This window comes from Oculina patagonica, chromosome 4, assembly GCF_052425735.1.
Source record: "Oculina patagonica isolate OP01 chromosome 4, crgOcupat, whole genome shotgun sequence".
NCBI lineage: Eukaryota > Metazoa > Cnidaria > Anthozoa > Scleractinia > Oculinidae > Oculina > Oculina patagonica.
Genome location: NC_135761.1, coordinates 43,557,531 through 43,574,817, shown reverse-complemented (window position 1 = coordinate 43,574,817; position 17,287 = coordinate 43,557,531). Strand labels below are relative to the sequence as shown.

Here is a 17,287-nt window from a genome sequence, read left to right as displayed (position 1 = left end):
AATTTTGAAATGGATTAAAAAAACCTGAAGAATTACTAAAAGTGGAATCTCTGAAAGGGAAAACACTGAATTGAGGATTTTTTAAACGGAAAAAGAGTTATTTTGCATTTCACAGGTATCCCGAATAAAACATTTCCTAGAAAAACCAATATTAAAGCGATGATTAGGGTTTTTTTAAACCTTTTTTGTCTTGTCTAAAGTACCTTTATATTCACAAAACATCGATATGGTGAGTTCAAGACAGTATCCGTCAAACATTCGAGCAATAAAGGCAAAATAAAGTAACAAAAAGAACTCATAGCATGGCAACAGTTCAAATGCAATTAAGAAGGAGTTATCGAAACTTTAGCTCTGAAGCTGAACCCGCTAGTTAAAAAAGGATTTAAAGTTTTCCGTATTTTAGTTAAAACGAACAATCACGTTTGACAGGCCTAGTTTGACATAAATTTCATGTGAATCCCAAGTAAAATATTTTGTTTAAAAAAAACCTTAGATAGGATAATAAGCCCTCTTTGTTTTTAAAACCGTTTTGTATTATAATTACTTTAATCTTCACAAAGAAACAGCATTGGCGAGATTTCAAAAGATGTCAAAATGAACAAGGGCGTGTATTCAGCTGGCAAATACATTACCTTGGGCTTTATGTTTTATTTCACCTACAACATCAAATTTCGCTGGAAGGAGAAAATCCAGGACATTTACAGAACCATTTATGAATAATAGCGTTAGTTCCTGGTTATTTAGTTTTGAAATCAGAATTTATTCTTGCATTTTGGTTACCTGCCGGTGTCATTAGTTAACGCTGTCGATATAACAGATAAGAAAAATATAAAAATGCAGCTGTTTAAAACCTCTGGAAAACTAATTTTGCTCATTAAGATCATTCATCATCAACATTAATAATGATTTTAAATGTCATAATTAAGATACCCAATCCATAGAAACAGCAATAAGTACAAGAAGTAAAATGAAGCATTCTGTTCGGAAACCGTTTGTATTATTTGCTATTATCACTAACAAACTCTAATTATATTTTTCGTGTCTTTTCTTTCTCTTATTGTAAACGTACAGAGCGGTTATTTATATATAGAAAACAGGCAGAACAGCTATAACACTAGAAGATGGGGGTCTTCAGATTGAGCTTGATTTCGCAGTGTTGAAGGAAATCGAATTTCAGTATGTTTCGTCCACATGACACTTGTAAACCCGATCAATTTTATCGATCTTTAAAGTCCTGATAAGGTTCTTTTGTTTCCTAAAAACGTTTTGTACATCCAGTGCGTTTATTTAAACGAAGTATCGACTATCGGCGATGCAATCACTGAGAAGTACACGCAGTGACTGAAATCAATTCCATCAGCGAAAAAAAAGCAATAACTGGTATATAACGGAAGCGCGGGTTGAATAATTTTACGAAATCTAAAAAGAAAAAAAAAGTCGCAGCAAAGAGAAAACCCAACACGTGAGAATAATCAGGGTTGTAAAAGATTAGTGCCAGTTTATCTAGATTTGAAATCAAATTCTCATTGCCATTTGTAAAGAGTGTTGATTTCAACATTCAGCTGGTCTTTTCTCAGGCTTGCTTTTCTCAACTGCTTAAGTTGAGCATATTACTGCGATGATCCTTCATTTGCTTAATAATAACAGTAGACCTTTTACACGAAGACGACACGAAGTGAGGGATATTCGTGTCAGAACGTAAACAAAATGTTACAGTCATTAGAAAGATGCGAAGAGGGATAATTCTCCTGACAAAATGACAAAATGAAAAAAGTCGACCCGGAAGAAGTGACAATTTCCTACTTGCACTTGAAAGATACAGCGCTAAAAATTCCGGAGGTGGTATACGTTGTTTAGTTAAATCAAGCGTCCAACCAACTAAGCGCATATAATTAAGCTAATATAGTGTACAAGACACACATTTCCTCTGCTGATGAAAAAAAAAAATCGCCTTCAGTAGTTTTAAAGGAGTCTTCTAGTTTACCAATAATGCAAAACCAAACATAATACAAATTACTGTCAACATTCAAGGGAAATTACACACAGCATCCCCTAACCGTTTCAGTCATGCTGTGATTTATCCCATGTGATTTCTTGACAATACACATACAAAAATAACTGCAAGTAGATAATAAACAAGACTTGTTCGACCGCTTACCTTTCCTATTTGCTGTTAAAATATTACGAAGTTACCAGGCTTTTCAGATACCGCTACGGAATTTAAAGCTCTCTGTCGTGCATTATGGGCTGCTTTTATCATCATTCAGTTATACAAGTACGGACTGAAATGTTTAACCTCGCTTTCATTCGTTTCAAATGAGTCTTCTAGTCTATCAATAATGCAAAACTAAACCAAATGCCTTCGACATTCAAGGGAAAACAATTTTAAGTACTTTCTGAGATAGTGTATATTTATTACACATAGCAACCCCTAACTGCTTCAGTCATGCTGTGGGCGTTGCCAGCTCGAGTAAGATCCCTGATAAGCAGATGACAGCATCTACCTATTATTCTGGATTCAAACCCGCTTATGGACGACTCAATAGAGGCAGCTCATGGTGTACGAGGACCCCTAGCAGGACCGACGAATGGCTTCAGGTTGACCTTGGACAGATTTTTGAATTGTGTGGTGTTGCTACTCAGGGAGCGAAACGCTACAACGAGTGGGTCATTGAATTTAAGCTTTCTTACTCGCAAGATGGAAAATACTGGACATTCTATAAGGACGGAATGGTGAGTTTAATTTTGACAATAACACAATGACAACTTTCCGTTGTTCACGGTGGAGTTAAATATTGGAATATATATTTTGGTAAAGGTTCAATACGACTAACCTTAAGAATACAGTAAAAATCCGCGAGTAAGAACCTGAATATTTCAACGATATCCTAAACAGGATCTTACATAAATGGTAGTTAACACAAATTTAGGGTATTTAGATTCTTAATAGGTTCTTATTTTTTAAGAAAAATTTACTTTCTTGTTTATATAGTTTTTAGTGGAATTCAGCCTTTTCCTTATATGAAATTTGCATATCATTTTATTGCTATTTTTGTGATTGTATTAATAATAATAATATTTTTTGATTTTCAACATTTGAATTTGCATTGCAACTGGAATGATAAGACTCCTAGGTGTCTCCAAAGAAGATCCAGAATGTCGACTTACATGTATCTTATTTCCTTAAAACATGTTTTAATCGATTTTGAAAAATAAGAACCTATTTCCAAATTTTAGGCGAAAGAGGTTCTTATAAAGCGGGTGTCTAACTGGCAAATCTTAGCCTAACAGTTTCCTAAAAATAGTTTCTTACTCGCGGGTTTTTACTGTATCGTAAAAATCTGGTTTAAACTCTTCCAACTCGATACCCTTTTTGCTAACGACACAATATTACGCTGGGGCCATGATAAGACCCCGCGTGTAAACCCTCCCTCTCCATTTTTTTTTTTGTCATTGCCCATTTAACCATTAATATGGCTATCCATGAATATTGCATTTGAAAAAAAAAACACACAATGAATTAGCTTTCGAGTGGAGTACAACAGTATTTGGCTCAACAAAGCTATTCTATTAAGCAGTTTATTCTCAGCAAATTTTCAAACGATTTAAGCCCTCTGTTTAGTTCTCTCTCCCAATCTTTTCTCACCAATTTTCCTAACGTATTAGTTGTGTAGACGTAGAGCTTAAACGTACATTCATGATATCTACTAAACAAAACATGAAAACTGTACAACTAGCTTTCTCTATAAACAGTCTAACAGTTTGACGCTGATACTAATTTGATACTAATTTTTTACACCAATGAAAAGATCTCTTGATTTCTGTGGGCACTTTTACAGTCGTTTCTCAGGAAAGGCGAGAAAAACACAGCTGACCAGCACAAGTTAGAACCTATTTATGCAAGATACATTCGCTTTCATCCAACTAAGAGGTATAAATGGAATTGCCTTAGAGTGGAAGTATATGGCACGGGTAAGATATTATCTTCGCTTTATCTAGCTGTTTATTCCTCTTATACAATTTGGTAGTTTTTAAAGTTTGTTTAAGGTTTTCTACTTTGAAATTGTATGCGACGTATAAGAAGAAACGTTTAATCTGCAGATTTTCCTTGCTATTTTCTTTTGAGTTATTTTTTGCATTTTTCTTGTCAGTCACTTACTCGCAAACTATTTGAGTCCATTTATATTTAACGCGAATCTTTTGTCTACTTGCGATTCTTTTAGTCCAAGACTTGGGTGCACTTGAGTATACTTGTAGCGAAGTACTTTTATTTTGATTCAAATGTGCACGCAAGTTGACGCAAATGCTGAAACGCAGACCCTACTGTAGCCTATAGAAACGAGTCTTTTTTAAAAACAAATAAAAATACATCAAAGTCGGTTTGGCCACACACTTTTTTGTTTCTATGCTCCTCTGTTTGACTAATTAAGAATGCTGACCATCATTTTTTTCGACATTCAAGGTTAACCATTTTGACCATGTTTTAACCTAATGCTATCATATAGACACCAGAATCTCTACTTGCTTCAGTCATGCTGTGGGCGTTGCCAGTTCGAGCAAGATCCCTGACAAACAGATGACAGCATCTACTTATTACTCCGGATACAAACCCGCTAATGGTCGACTCAATAAAGCCGGCTCATGGTGTACGAAGACCCCCAGCAGGACCGACGAATGGCTTCAGGTCGACCTTGGACAGATTTTTGAAGTGTGTGGTGTTGGTACTCAAGGAACGAAGTACTACGACGAGTGGGTCATGGCATTTAAGCTGTCTTATTCGCAGGATGGAAAATACTGGACAACTTATAAGGATGAAAATGGCAGAGAATTGGTGAGATTTATTATAATTTTTAGAAAGGGCAAGAAAGTTTATAGAAGAAAAAGAAACAAATATACAAATAACAAAAACCCGCCTTTATAACCTGTAAATTCTTTTCCTGTCTGTTTTCGTGTTTTCTGAGTCTGTATTCCGAAAGAGTTTGAAGATAATTTTTCCTGAGGCCAAATGAACTCAAAAAGTGTTTTTTCTTATAGAATACTATTTCGTTGTTGCTTATTACATTTGAGAGCGTTTAATAAAATGAAAGAAGAAATGGTTTCGAAAGTCAGATTTGAAAATATAATACTTGCACACCCTACATCATATATGATTGCCCCATGCCCTTTATTAATGTTTATAAGCACTCTGCCCTCTGCGTTAGCCACCCAAACTCCTTACGTGGAAGTTAATTGTAAAAACACAATTAGAAACTGCTGTGCAACATAATTTCTTTACGATCAGCTTAATTTAATGATGTATACATGTTAAGAATTTTTATCACAACGTAAAGATTTGGTGTTTATGTGCACTTTTTACAGGAATTTCACAGGAACGGAGGGAGAAACACCGCTGACCGGCATATGATAAAGCCAAGGTATGCAAGATATGTTCGCTTCTATCCAAAAAGAAGGTATAAATGGAATTGTCTCAGAGTGGAGGTGTATGGCAAGGGTGAGTATTATCTTAAAGTTATTAGTTGTTCTCACTAGGAAAAAACGCACAAGAAGCAAAATACCTTAACTTACCGGCGTGACCTCATCACAGACCTCGTGCATTTCTGTATTTAGAAGCAGTTTGTTTGTTTATTCAGCCAGTTCCAGTAAGGTTTAGGTCGTGGTACCCTTGATAGGACATTTTGCTCCATCCTCCTCACCGAACATTCTCCCATATCTTAGTGCATCTTGGTCCATTTGGCTTTGTGTGTTGGGTAGACATGGTGGGAATTTATTACTATATAAAGTAGAGTGAATTACCAAAATTTCTCTCGCTGAGAAGAATGATATCTTCACATTGTAAAAGATAATAATTATATACGAAATGAGATTTACCCACTGAAAAGCCTAAAAAAAAAATTTCGTTCGCAAACCGACATAAACCAATCAAATGGCGCGTGCCGCTTTTTTCACGTGTGAGAAGAATAATACGTCCAATCAGAAGCCGCGTATCATGTTTTTTTTACGTGTGAGACGTATCAAGTTGAAGTTTTTTCATTCAATTAGACACATCTACATGCTTCAGCAATGCTGTTGGTGTTGCCAGTCGAAATATCATCCCAGACAAGCAGATGAAAGCTTCTTCATACTGGGGGTACCGCTGTAGCAACTGTGTGCAGTATCTACCATCTAAAGGTCGGCTCAACTTTGACGAAAATTGGTGTGCGTTAGAACGCGATAGAAACGATGATTGGCTCCAAATTGATTTTGGAAAGCTATTTAAAGTGTGTGGTGTTGCTACTGAGGGAAGTTATTCGGGTGGTTCATGGGTCACGGAATTTAGGCTGTTTTTCTCGCGGGATGGAAGGACCTGGACAACTTACAAGGATGAATATGGCAACGACGTGGTGAGATTTTTTATCATTCCGACATGAGAACGATGTCAAATTTATCTGATTTATGTTCTAGTTAAATATGGACGATATTGCATCCTGGTACGGTTGTATAAAGCTAATTTTCTCGTCGAACTTGGCACCCCAAGAAGCAAATATCATTTTGATAGCGGAGCACCATAGGTTAGCAAAATTCGCAAACCGATGAAGCTGAAAGAAATTGGTCATTGTGTCAGCGTACGAGCAAGCGAGAGAGCGTTTGTACAGGCTATAAGGGAGAGGGAGGGGGAGGGGAGTCGTAAGAAAACTCGACGGGGGGGGAGGGATGATATCACCTTTTCTTGAGTTTAAAGCGTGTATTCATGAAATAAACGTCAACATTTTCGGTTTTGTTGAAATATTTTTATCGTAGAAACTTGTAAGAGCACTTCTTTACTTCATATTTTTTCATGTTGAAAAATGATATGGACATTTCATTTCCAAAAGGCGGCAAATCGAACAACGCGTTGTTCAGTTCACACTGTTAGAAACTTTGTGAGCTAAAGAAACACGGAGAAAGCGAGCAGGAGCAATTATGTCTTCGTTAATATTTCTCACTCTTAGTGATCTAAGGTTTTTACACAACATGGAAGTTATGGCAAATAGTAGAGGCTTTCAAACAATGAATCAATACAATTTTAATGCCCATACGTGGGACGAGGTCTCCCTCAATGTCCGAGCCAGAGGCTCATTTATAAAACGTAGGACTTAAAACTAAATAACATTTATCCCACCCATTAAAAATAGAATGTCATAAAGGACAAAACTAACACCACCCCCTCCCCCTTATCCCATCGGGGAGATCCGAAATAGTTGCGCAGCTGGAGTAATGGAAAGGAAAGAGAGAGCGAGTTTCTACCGTTCCAGCGGCTGACCAACTCGCTAAACTGATCGAGTTCACTAGTCAGGGATAAAAGAACTGTCAAAAGCTACACGGGTGATAAGGGTTAGCTTAATCTTCGCAGCGTTTCTTGAAATCCATAAATTTGTTCAAAATGCCATTTGGAACAATCACAAAAAAAAAACTTTTCAGTGACGAAAATACTGGCCAAGACTTAATAGCCAAGGGAAAACAGCGACTCCTTTTTAGCAGGGTACGGTGCAGGGATTGTGCAGTGATGAGAGCTGTCACCTTTTAACAATGTGGCCCGGGTACGGTTGTGGGACCCAGCCTCATATGTGGGTTGAGTTCAAACTGAGGCCAATGTTCACTCATTTGGCTTTGCAGCCGTGTTATTCTTTTGAAACAAGCTTGTCATTTTAAACAATAACACTCAATAGAAATAAGAAAATCCAAATTTGGGAAAACATGCCTGTCAAAATTTCGTCGTCATGGTGACGTCAAATTCCTGACACAACAACCTACACTACCAAATTATTCCCAAATAAATTTTAGACAAACCCGCAAAGTTTTGCAGCGTTTGGTCGAATTTTGAAAAATGAATAAGCGTTCAAAGTCAGCGCGGGCACTCCCCCCAGATCTGGATAGGTTTTTTAAAAAAGTATGAAGCAAACTAAAAAGGGTTTCTGAAGGGTGGGGGGAGGGAGGGGGGGGGGGGGGTGTCAGAAACGCCTGTCATTTGATTCCATTTAAGGGTTTTGTTAATGGATATTTTATGGAAAAAACAAGAATCGGAGTTTAAATAGATTGCCAATCATGATCATTTTTTGCCATCAAATTTGTTTTTAAGTTTTATAATGTACATAGTTTTTAAGATTGTAAATATATTTCTTAAGTTAATTTTATTTCAATTCTTGTTGTAAAGCGCAACTGAATATTTATATAGAAGTTTGAGCTATATAAATGTTAATTATTATTTTTATAACGTACATTTAAACAGAAATTTCACAGGAAAGGCGCGGACGTCAGAGTTGACAAGCACAAGTTGAAGCCATTATCTGCAAGATACATTCGCTTTAATCCAATTGCGCGAAAATGGATGAACTGTCTCAGAGTGGAGGTGTATGGCAGTGCATCGGGTGAGTTATTACCTTCACTTTATTGCTTCATTCAATCAATATGTTTCAGCTAAACGGTGATATTACAACTTTTCTATGGGATGTTTCAAAAAACTCAGTTAGTGTAGTTTAACCTATTTTTTGAGTTTCTGTACGACCAGGACTTAATTGGACTTACATAAGAATGTGATAATATACGCTATGTTTTTAACAATTTGATTAATTATTACATCCTATTAACATTCTATTAAGGGGCGGTGGCGACTCTTAACTACTGGTTAGGTCGCTAAGGAAGGTTTCCGACAGTCATATTTTGGGAACTAGACGTCATACAGATAAGCTTTCTGCAGCGGTTTGTACCACTGAAAATTTCTTCAAGACTTTCAAATCACGGCCATTTTTGACAAGTGAGGTGATCAGAACAGAAAAAAAATCCTGAAACTTAAAATGGCCAAATCAGCTCCAAACAAAAAAGGACTGTGCGTTTAAAGGCTTTCTACACGCGCAATGCAAAACAAGTTCGGTTGGGGATCTACCCAGCCCCTCACCCCTTGTCTTCAACGGTGGGGTATGAATTTGCATGAACGTCAATAGGCGGTTGAGCAAGAGGGGGCCGGGGCTGGGGGGCTCAGCCCCCCCCCCCCACACACACACACACACACATTTTAGGCACGGTGCCGAACGTATCGCTAGTGCGGCATTAAATTGGTCTGTCAAGGCACAAATCGTTTTATCAGGATCGTGCTTGGCGGGATAATATGGTGTAGGAATTTCAGCGAAACGACTTTCCCTAAAACGGTACTAGAAGAGGTCCGCAACCTGTTAAGTTTGTATTTGACATTAACTGTGGCATCGACAAATTCAAAACGTCTTAAGAACAACGCAAAACCACCACGAAACAGGATCGTCTGAGGGAAGGGGCTGGTGAGTCATTTGTGTTTGGAGGTGCTGGCTTCTTGAGTTTTTAGCAAACTAATTGGTCACGAAGGTTAGGTGATCGCCGTTAAGCTACAACAGGTGATTCTTTGTTGATTTTGTGTAAGCGTTCTGTTGAATGGAGAATGAGCCGCTTCATTTTCAACATTTTGTTGATGTTAGGCAAGGCTGGGTTATAGGTGATGATAAATGTGACTCTGTTAGGTTTCTTGATTTCATGAACGTTTCTTTTAAAGTGTCTTCTCTGGGAATTAGTTTAGCTCTTGAAATTTTACTGGTGACGAAACGGCTTTTGTATCCTCGTTTTATTAGGTAAGTCGGTAGCTCTTTTGATCGGCGCTCGAATAATTCGTCTTTGGAGCAAATACGGCGTAGGCGAAGAGAGAGGCTTCCTCTCGTTTTTATACCAAAAGACCTCCCTGGGAATGTTTATATATCCGTAATGTCACGGCTGTATTTGGGGTGAAATAGCTATTAAAATTATTATCTAACACTAATTAACATCTGAAATGTCATAATTGTTATGTACGTTTTGTTGTACGACGATCTCAAATCGCGACAGGGCTGTTTTTTCTGTTTTCTTTCTTTTCAGGCCTTGACATGTAACTCGAGAGTTCACATCTGGTGCGACAGACATATGCTCTGCCTGGCTGTTGCGATGAATAGGCAAATATGCGAGCAACTTACGGATAAAAATATCATGAAAAATAGCTGATAGAGGTGTAGGGAAATCACAAAGGTGTAGGGTAAATCACAAAATAAATTAAACGACCTGGAACATTAAAAAGAATGGTTCTCATCAAATGATGTTTTGTGGTTTTATTTTCTGTTTGACACTGTGATGTGATTAAAAAATATATATACCGTGTTGTAAAGCTCAAGTAAAGCTGGCGTAAATTTGGACTTCAATTAAATCAGCTTTACGCTAACTTAACATTTCTTAATTAAAGCTGACCTTTATGCCAGCTTTACACTCAAGCGTTAAGGCAGGGTAATGAAACCTCTTTACACCAACTTTAAATCACATTTACACAAGGTATCGTAAAGATCTGTTTAACCATCTTTACCAATTTTTAATTGATGTGTAAAGTTGAACAATCAACTTTACACCAGATTTAACTACCTTTATTTTCACGTAAATCCCAATTATCATGCTTTGATTTTCTATTTTCTACATTTTTATGCGAGTTTCTTATGCCTCGTCCATAGGAAATTTGGAAGATAGGTAGTCATGGGTGACAGTTTGCTCAATAATGCTCATAGTCAAAGATCGACCAACAAATTCTATCTATTTTATTCTATTATTCTAGGAGTTGACACATTATGCTCCAAAACTGAAATACAACGCTCCATACCGACAACAGCTCTTTTTACTCTTTATTTCAAGAAGAAAAAAATACTGCTCTACTCACTTAAGGCTGGTTCTCATATGATCGCCCCGATTGTCTCTGTCTCTTCTGTCGTTTGCAAAGTCTGAGGTGATTGGAGCAAGCAAACTTTTTGAAGCGACAGAGACGATCGGGACGATCATATGAGAACCAGGCTTTATCGACAATAAAACAAAAAAATAAAACATTATTTTTTTAACTTAGCAAGGACTTAACTAAACGCTTTCGTTTTATACTAGATTTTTTTTTCAATTTAGATTGTTCTAGTTCGTCAATGCAATAAGATGTCATAAATCTAAAAAAATCCAAGAGGCCAGATGGAATTGAAAATACACGGCAAATGGTACGAATACTTTAAAACATTATTTCGACGTTTTTGCTTGTTTACAAGCTAAAAACGTAGAATAGGGGTTATGTGGACAAAATTTGGAACCACATATTTGTAAACTCTCATGGGACTTTTTTAATTTCTTAAGGGACTGTTTTAATTTCTCAAGGGATTACTTTCCGCTGTGGGTGATCACTTGCGATCTCGTGGAAAAAACGTGACTTGTCACATGAACGTTATAAAACAATTTTAAGAGAATGTCTCCTTTAGATCCACAAACTTAATTTGGCTCAGTAAATAGAATTCGCTCAAAATCCCTCCAGTAATTTCTTATTATAAGTAAGTAACAAATATGGAATTAGACTGGAGAAAAATTGCTTTCTTTATGAAATCTGGAGGAAAACCTTTTACACCTTCTGGTGGCCTCGATGGCCATTGGCCGGATTGTGAAATTTGGTAAAGTCCAACCATTCGCTCTAATACAAATATTGCAGCTACATCGCTTAAATACCGATACTTGTGAACATCAAGCCTTGGCCTTTTAAACTGGATGAACCGCATTGAAAAACTTTGCTTATCAAGAAAGAGACGAGGATCTAAAGTTTGGCTATTTTGGATGTTAAAGGCCAGCTCAAATTTCTCTTAACTTTATGTAGTAAAATATCAAAAGTGGCTCGTACTCACAAGTTAAACTGCATATCAGCGGCAAGCTCCATCCTTCCGCTCTGAGAATATGTAAAAATATTTGGCCGTTCTCTACTCCTTCGGTTGTTGACAAGGGGCGAAACAAGTGCTACTCGGCGGATTTCGTCATGTTGCCATCTTAACAATTCGAACCAACTTCAGTACCAAAAAGACGAGAATTTTGTTAAATCACTAGTACATTTATCTCGCAGTGAACGAAGAAATCACCTTGCAATCCGCTTTTATCTGAACGAAAATTATCACGTCGAGATAGTCCATTTTACAGCAACTTTTACAGCAACATATCGATCTTCTACTGTCAGCCATCTTGGTTTTAACATCCGCTGACCAGTTTAGTCGGTCAGTATAAAACACGGACTGCGGACTACGGACTACGGACAACGGACTGGGTATAAAACACGGACTACGGTATAAAATGCAGACTAAGCATGCAAAATGCTGCCAAACGTGACCTGATGTTAAAAATAACTAGAAGCAAGGCTGAATAAACTGAGCATCAAAGTTGTCTCACCTTCTCGCCTAGCTCGATAAAGTTAGCCTTTTTCCTACAGAAAGCCTGCTCGTAGATTACAGCAAAGTACTGTCAAAACACATTAAAATCCCTCCAATTGTGAGGAACTTAAAATTTGTGTTTGTTTCATTCGCTTTAGTCTTTGATTCTTGGATCGGAGTTGCAGTGGAGACTGGACTCAAAACTTAATATAATATTGTCGATTTCATTACAGATAACTCGAACCTCCTGCTAAACTCGAACTTTCTCCGATCCTCCAGGTGTTTTTTCCCTAATAATTTAGTACCCTTGCTAACTCGAACTCCCAATATCTAAAACGTTTTTCGATCTCCTTTGAAGGTTCAACTGCATATCTGGCCATCCTCAAGCGGCAGGCACGTGGGAGTTTCACAAACAACCCTAATTTGCATGACAATGAAAACCGGGTTGCCAGTAGAATTTTTTAACTTCTTCAGTACTTGAAATTTCGTACCTCTTTTTTGGTATTACAGAAGTCCGAGGGGTGTTGAATAAGCGAATGGCGAAACGTTAAAACAAACCGTGTGTTAGTGTAGCGAAAACAAGCAAAATTCGGCAAAATTCGTACGTATCTGCCACGTGAAGCCAGACGATAATCCTCTCAACATTCGAGTTTGGAACCGGAGTTTTGAATCGCAAAATCGAGCTGCCGTTTTCAGTCTGTGTCCGAGCCAAGTGGCCCATACAGCCGGAGCTTATCCCGGTTTCCGTAGCATTAAGCGACTAGGAGTGTTGCTACTCCCCCTGGAAGGGATACTAGTCAACCGCAGGGTTACCCCCCCCAGCAGTAAATTCGCCGGTACCCATTTATACACCTGGGTGGAGAGAGGCACTGTGAGAGTATTGCATGCAGCCTCTTTTCGATTCTTGTTTCAAGTTTATCCGTGGCTCCACCCGATTTTTTTTTTTATTTTCCTTGAAATTTAAAACTAAACGTTTTGAGCTCATTTGGATAAATTCATAAAAGTTGTTCTGCAATGTTCCCTTTCGTAAGCGGTCAACTAGATTTTTCAGGGGCTGTCCGTCGCTATTTTGTGCAGGCCTTTATCAAAAAAAATTTATTACCCATAAGGCAAATTGAAGAAAAAGTCACGCGATTTCCAGGTTCCCTAAAACTAGCATCCCACGCAGTCCTTTTTTACTGACAAAAGAAAAAATGCGGCGGTTTAAGGCTTGAAAAAATTAATTGTAATATCCTAGACATGGGTGGATCTAGTGGCGTTAGATTGGGTTGCTAGCCACCTAGTCCAGGAGCAAATGTCGCTTAAAAAAGTTCCGTGGGAATTTCGTGAAGATTTTTTCCGACCAGTGTAAAAGTGTTGTGGAGGGCCTAAGGGACCCGAAAAATGTTGTTGGCACTTTTGTAACCCGTGCAGACGGTTTCTATGGGGGTGTTTAAATGTGCCCTGTGTGGCTCAGCATGAAAACGAGGCTGAAGTTCTAAATTGCTTCGCGCAAGTTCTAAATTGGTTTAAATATTGCCGTTTTTTGTATTTTAGGACGAAATTTTCCTAGTCCTTAAAATTGTGAGTTAAAAATACTATGTTTGCACTGATTATACTGGTCACAGGTCTTAGCCCTATTGAGACCCAGGGGGGTGGGGGCTTTTCACGCCCGCACTGACTTTGAACGCTTATAACTTTTTCAGGGTTCAGCCAAACGCTGCCAAACTTTGCGAGTTTATCTAAAATTTATCCGAGAATATTTTAGTAGGATAGATTGTTGTGTCAGGAACTTGACATCACCATGGCAACGGCATTTTGACAGGCATGTTTTCCCAAATTTTTAATTTTCGTGTTTCTATTAATGAAAATTAACTTTAATGTAAATTTTTTCACCCTATTACGGTTCGTAAGCACAGTTTTATTGATTTTAAGTAGTTTTAAGTAATTTTGGGTGGTTTTCTTGCGTTTAGGAAATTTTTTGAGATCCAAGATGGCGGATCCAATATGGCGGCTGTTTTGACATTGTGATGTAATTACACGTGATGTGACGTAGTCATCCCACGTGACGTATACCAATAGATAGATGGTGGTGGTGTGGGGGGGGGGGGGGTCCCTCGGTCTAAGAAAGTCCAAGAAAGCCCCGTCTGAGGGGTCGAGCTCCCCTGAATGGTAAGCTTTGAAACACTTGATTACTTCCAGTATCAAACTAAGATTCTTAGATATTAATTACTATCGTAAATTGTTTAAAACTGTTAAAATCTCGACATGTTAAGTTTAATATATAGATTTAGGCAAGCCTAAAAGCGGAGCTCCCCGGTTATATGCCCTTTACATTTTTTTTAGAATGATTTTTTATTCGTGTTATTTTCTTTATATATATTATGTATTGTTTTTCACCATGAACAACAGCACCAAATAAAAGTAAAAATAGTTGATCAATCAAAAGAGGATGATCATCTAGCAGTTTGTGCATAACCTCCCAAAGATATATAAACTCTCAAAGAGAAACTAGAACAAAGAAAGCGTTGCTCTAGAAAATATCCATACACCCACCATAACTGGTATGTTATAGCTGTACATAGCATACAACTGGAAAGTTTTGCATGTAGCTTGTCCCACCCCCCCCCCCCCCCAAACGGGGGCCCTATTGGAACAGTGACAGTATTATTTCCCGATACTATAAATAACAACAAATAACTAATCTGTGAGACACACCCACAAAACAAAACAGCTGTGTTTAATGTTTTATTATTTAATGACTGAGTTCGGTTTTGGTGAAGTAAAAATTTGCCTATGAACAACATATATTTTATCAGTTATTATTGTATTGCAACATGTGAGATTAATTTAGAGATTGATGAACTGTGTATCTCATTATCATGATTACTGTTCTTCACAGTGTGGGCACTGGGAATTAAATGTTTGGGTAGGTAAAGCCTGCTGTTGAGCCAAGTGGCTCATCAGGCTGGAGCGTAACCAGGTTTCTGCAGCATTATTAAGCGGCTAGGAGTATTTCTACTCCCCCTGGATGGGATGCTAGTCCATCGCAGGGTTAACCCCCCCCTCCCCCAGCAGTAAATAAGCCGGTACCCATTTATACACCTGGGTGAAGAGAAGAACTATGAGAGTAAAGTGTCTTGCCTAAGAACGCAACGTAGTGCCCGGGCCAGGTCTCGAACCCGGACCGCTCGATCCGGAGTCCAGCACAATAACCATTAGGTCACCAAACCTCCCACAAATGTTTGGGTAGCCGGATGATTTTTATATTGTGTTGTCAGAGATCCCTTAAGAAATACGTACATGGATGAGCCTTATCTGGCTCTATTTCATTAACTTTAAAATTACACCTGACCACATAAATTGTATTTCACACAGAGTACATAAGTATTAGTTGTACATGCAATGAAGAAATAATATATTCTGATTGTTCATTTATCTCTCTCTCTCTGTGTCTGCAACTCTCTGTGGAAATTCTGCTACTCGTGTTAACCCTGAAAAAGGGAAAATAACAGATACCATTTTGTTGATGATCATTGACATCAAATGAATATTTATAATTTTAATTGAATTTATTCAGAACATTATACAGATACATAAAAAAGAGAGTTATTTTTCCAATTTTTGCATGGGCCAGGGAATGTGTTGGGGGATACATGTATGTTTAGAACCAAAAAGTCCTTTCAGAGTGAGTGTGTCAGCAAAACCTTTTTTTACCTACTGAAGACACTAATAGTGCTATCAAAAAGACCCGGCACATGGCGAGGCTTTGATGAATGTTTTGGGGTGTGAAACACCGGCTTAATTCAAGAGTTCCCTACAAAATGATGTGTCTTTTGAGACTCTTATAATTATTTATCTCTGACAGGTGCTGTTGAAAGTACTGTGATTAAGTCCAGGAAAGCTTACATATTCTCCCTAAAACTTTTATCAGGGATGTAGCTAAGAAAACACTTAGCCGGTTCATCAACAAGCCCAGCTGGCTTTTCTGGCCTAAACAGCTCTAAAATTTTACTAAGTCTTTGTGTTCACGTAAAATTTCAGCTGAGTTTAAGTTCTATTTCTACATTTGCCTGGTACCACAACAAGACAATTTATGTTAAGTTAGGGCTTGAGCTTATTAGCTATTAAGGTTTAATTAAGGTATTAACAAAAGGAATTCAAACACAACAGGTCAATTTGCATTTCTCCCACAAAATCATTACAAGTATTCCGGTATTTTGTCGGGTCAGGTAGCAGATCTTGTTGGTTCTTTGCCCTCATACCCCTCCTCCACGGTGGGGGAGGGGTGCATTGTATGAACAACGAAAACATTTTACTTGAACAATAAAAACATTTTATGTACATGTGCTGTTACATATAAATTGTGTACATGTATATTAAATTCCTCAATTGAACGAGGATTTTAGGGAAATATACAATGTAAACTTACCAAGGGGTTAAAACGCATACCATTTTTCACACCCAAAAGTTTTACACTTGAAAAACAAGTTTCATGCACTAATGTGTCATGGAGCTTCTTTAATATCTAGCTAAAGAAAGGTATAAGCTGACACTTATGTAATGATTACCTGCATCACCAATTTCACTAACTGCACCCCTTGACTGTTTTCCCTGCACTGAAAACAAAATTTATACATATCAAAAACCTGTAAAATTCTTAACTTGCATCCTGGCAAAAAGTATGGAAATCCTAACAGCAAGTTTTAGAAAGACAACAGATTTACCAAAATAAATGATAACTTCTCACTGAAATTGACCTCAAAAAACTTGTTGTACATGTAAATATATAATACATGTATGTATTATTTACTTTTAATTATATAATCCTCGAGTCATCGCAGACAGGCCCATTTTGAACTTATTTTTTTCACGATCAAAAACTAATCCTACTTCTCTTGTAGAAAAAAAATTGGCAAAAATATTTGATTTAGTCACTGCTTTAAGTTGGAAAACTTTGAAAGGCTTAAAGAATTGTACGAGTCATGTGCAACCTTCCAGAAAGCAATGCTCATAGCCACAGGGCTAAAAAAGTACCCTCTGACTATCTGGGGCAAGTAGATTTTTCTGTCAAGCAATTAATTTTTCGTGCCTGT

At 37.6% G+C, this 17,287-nt stretch overlaps 1 protein-coding gene and 1 long non-coding RNA gene across 2 annotated transcripts; one reads left to right on the top strand and one right to left on the bottom strand.

Annotated features, from left to right (window-relative positions):
* The first annotated feature begins 2,429 nt into the window (after positions 1–2,429).
* Positions 2,430–9,978, top strand: LOC144647919 (lactadherin-like). The gene is made up of 7 exons (XM_078507595.1): positions 2,430–2,733; positions 3,840–3,972; positions 4,506–4,831; positions 5,359–5,491; positions 6,040–6,380; positions 8,246–8,384; positions 9,892–9,978. The coding sequence occupies exons 1-7, from the start codon at positions 2,491–2,493 to the stop codon at positions 9,903–9,905; spliced, it is 1,329 nt and encodes a 442-aa protein (XP_078363721.1). The 5' UTR covers positions 2,430–2,490; the 3' UTR covers positions 9,906–9,978.
* A 4,948-nt stretch (positions 9,979–14,926) lies between these two features.
* Positions 14,927–17,225, bottom strand: LOC144650304 (uncharacterized). The gene is made up of 2 exons (XR_013570091.1): positions 16,763–17,225; positions 14,927–15,685 (listed from the first exon to the last, which is right to left on the bottom strand). It is a non-coding gene; the product is annotated as an uncharacterized LOC144650304 (long non-coding RNA).
* Between the last annotated feature and the right edge of the window lie 62 nt (positions 17,226–17,287).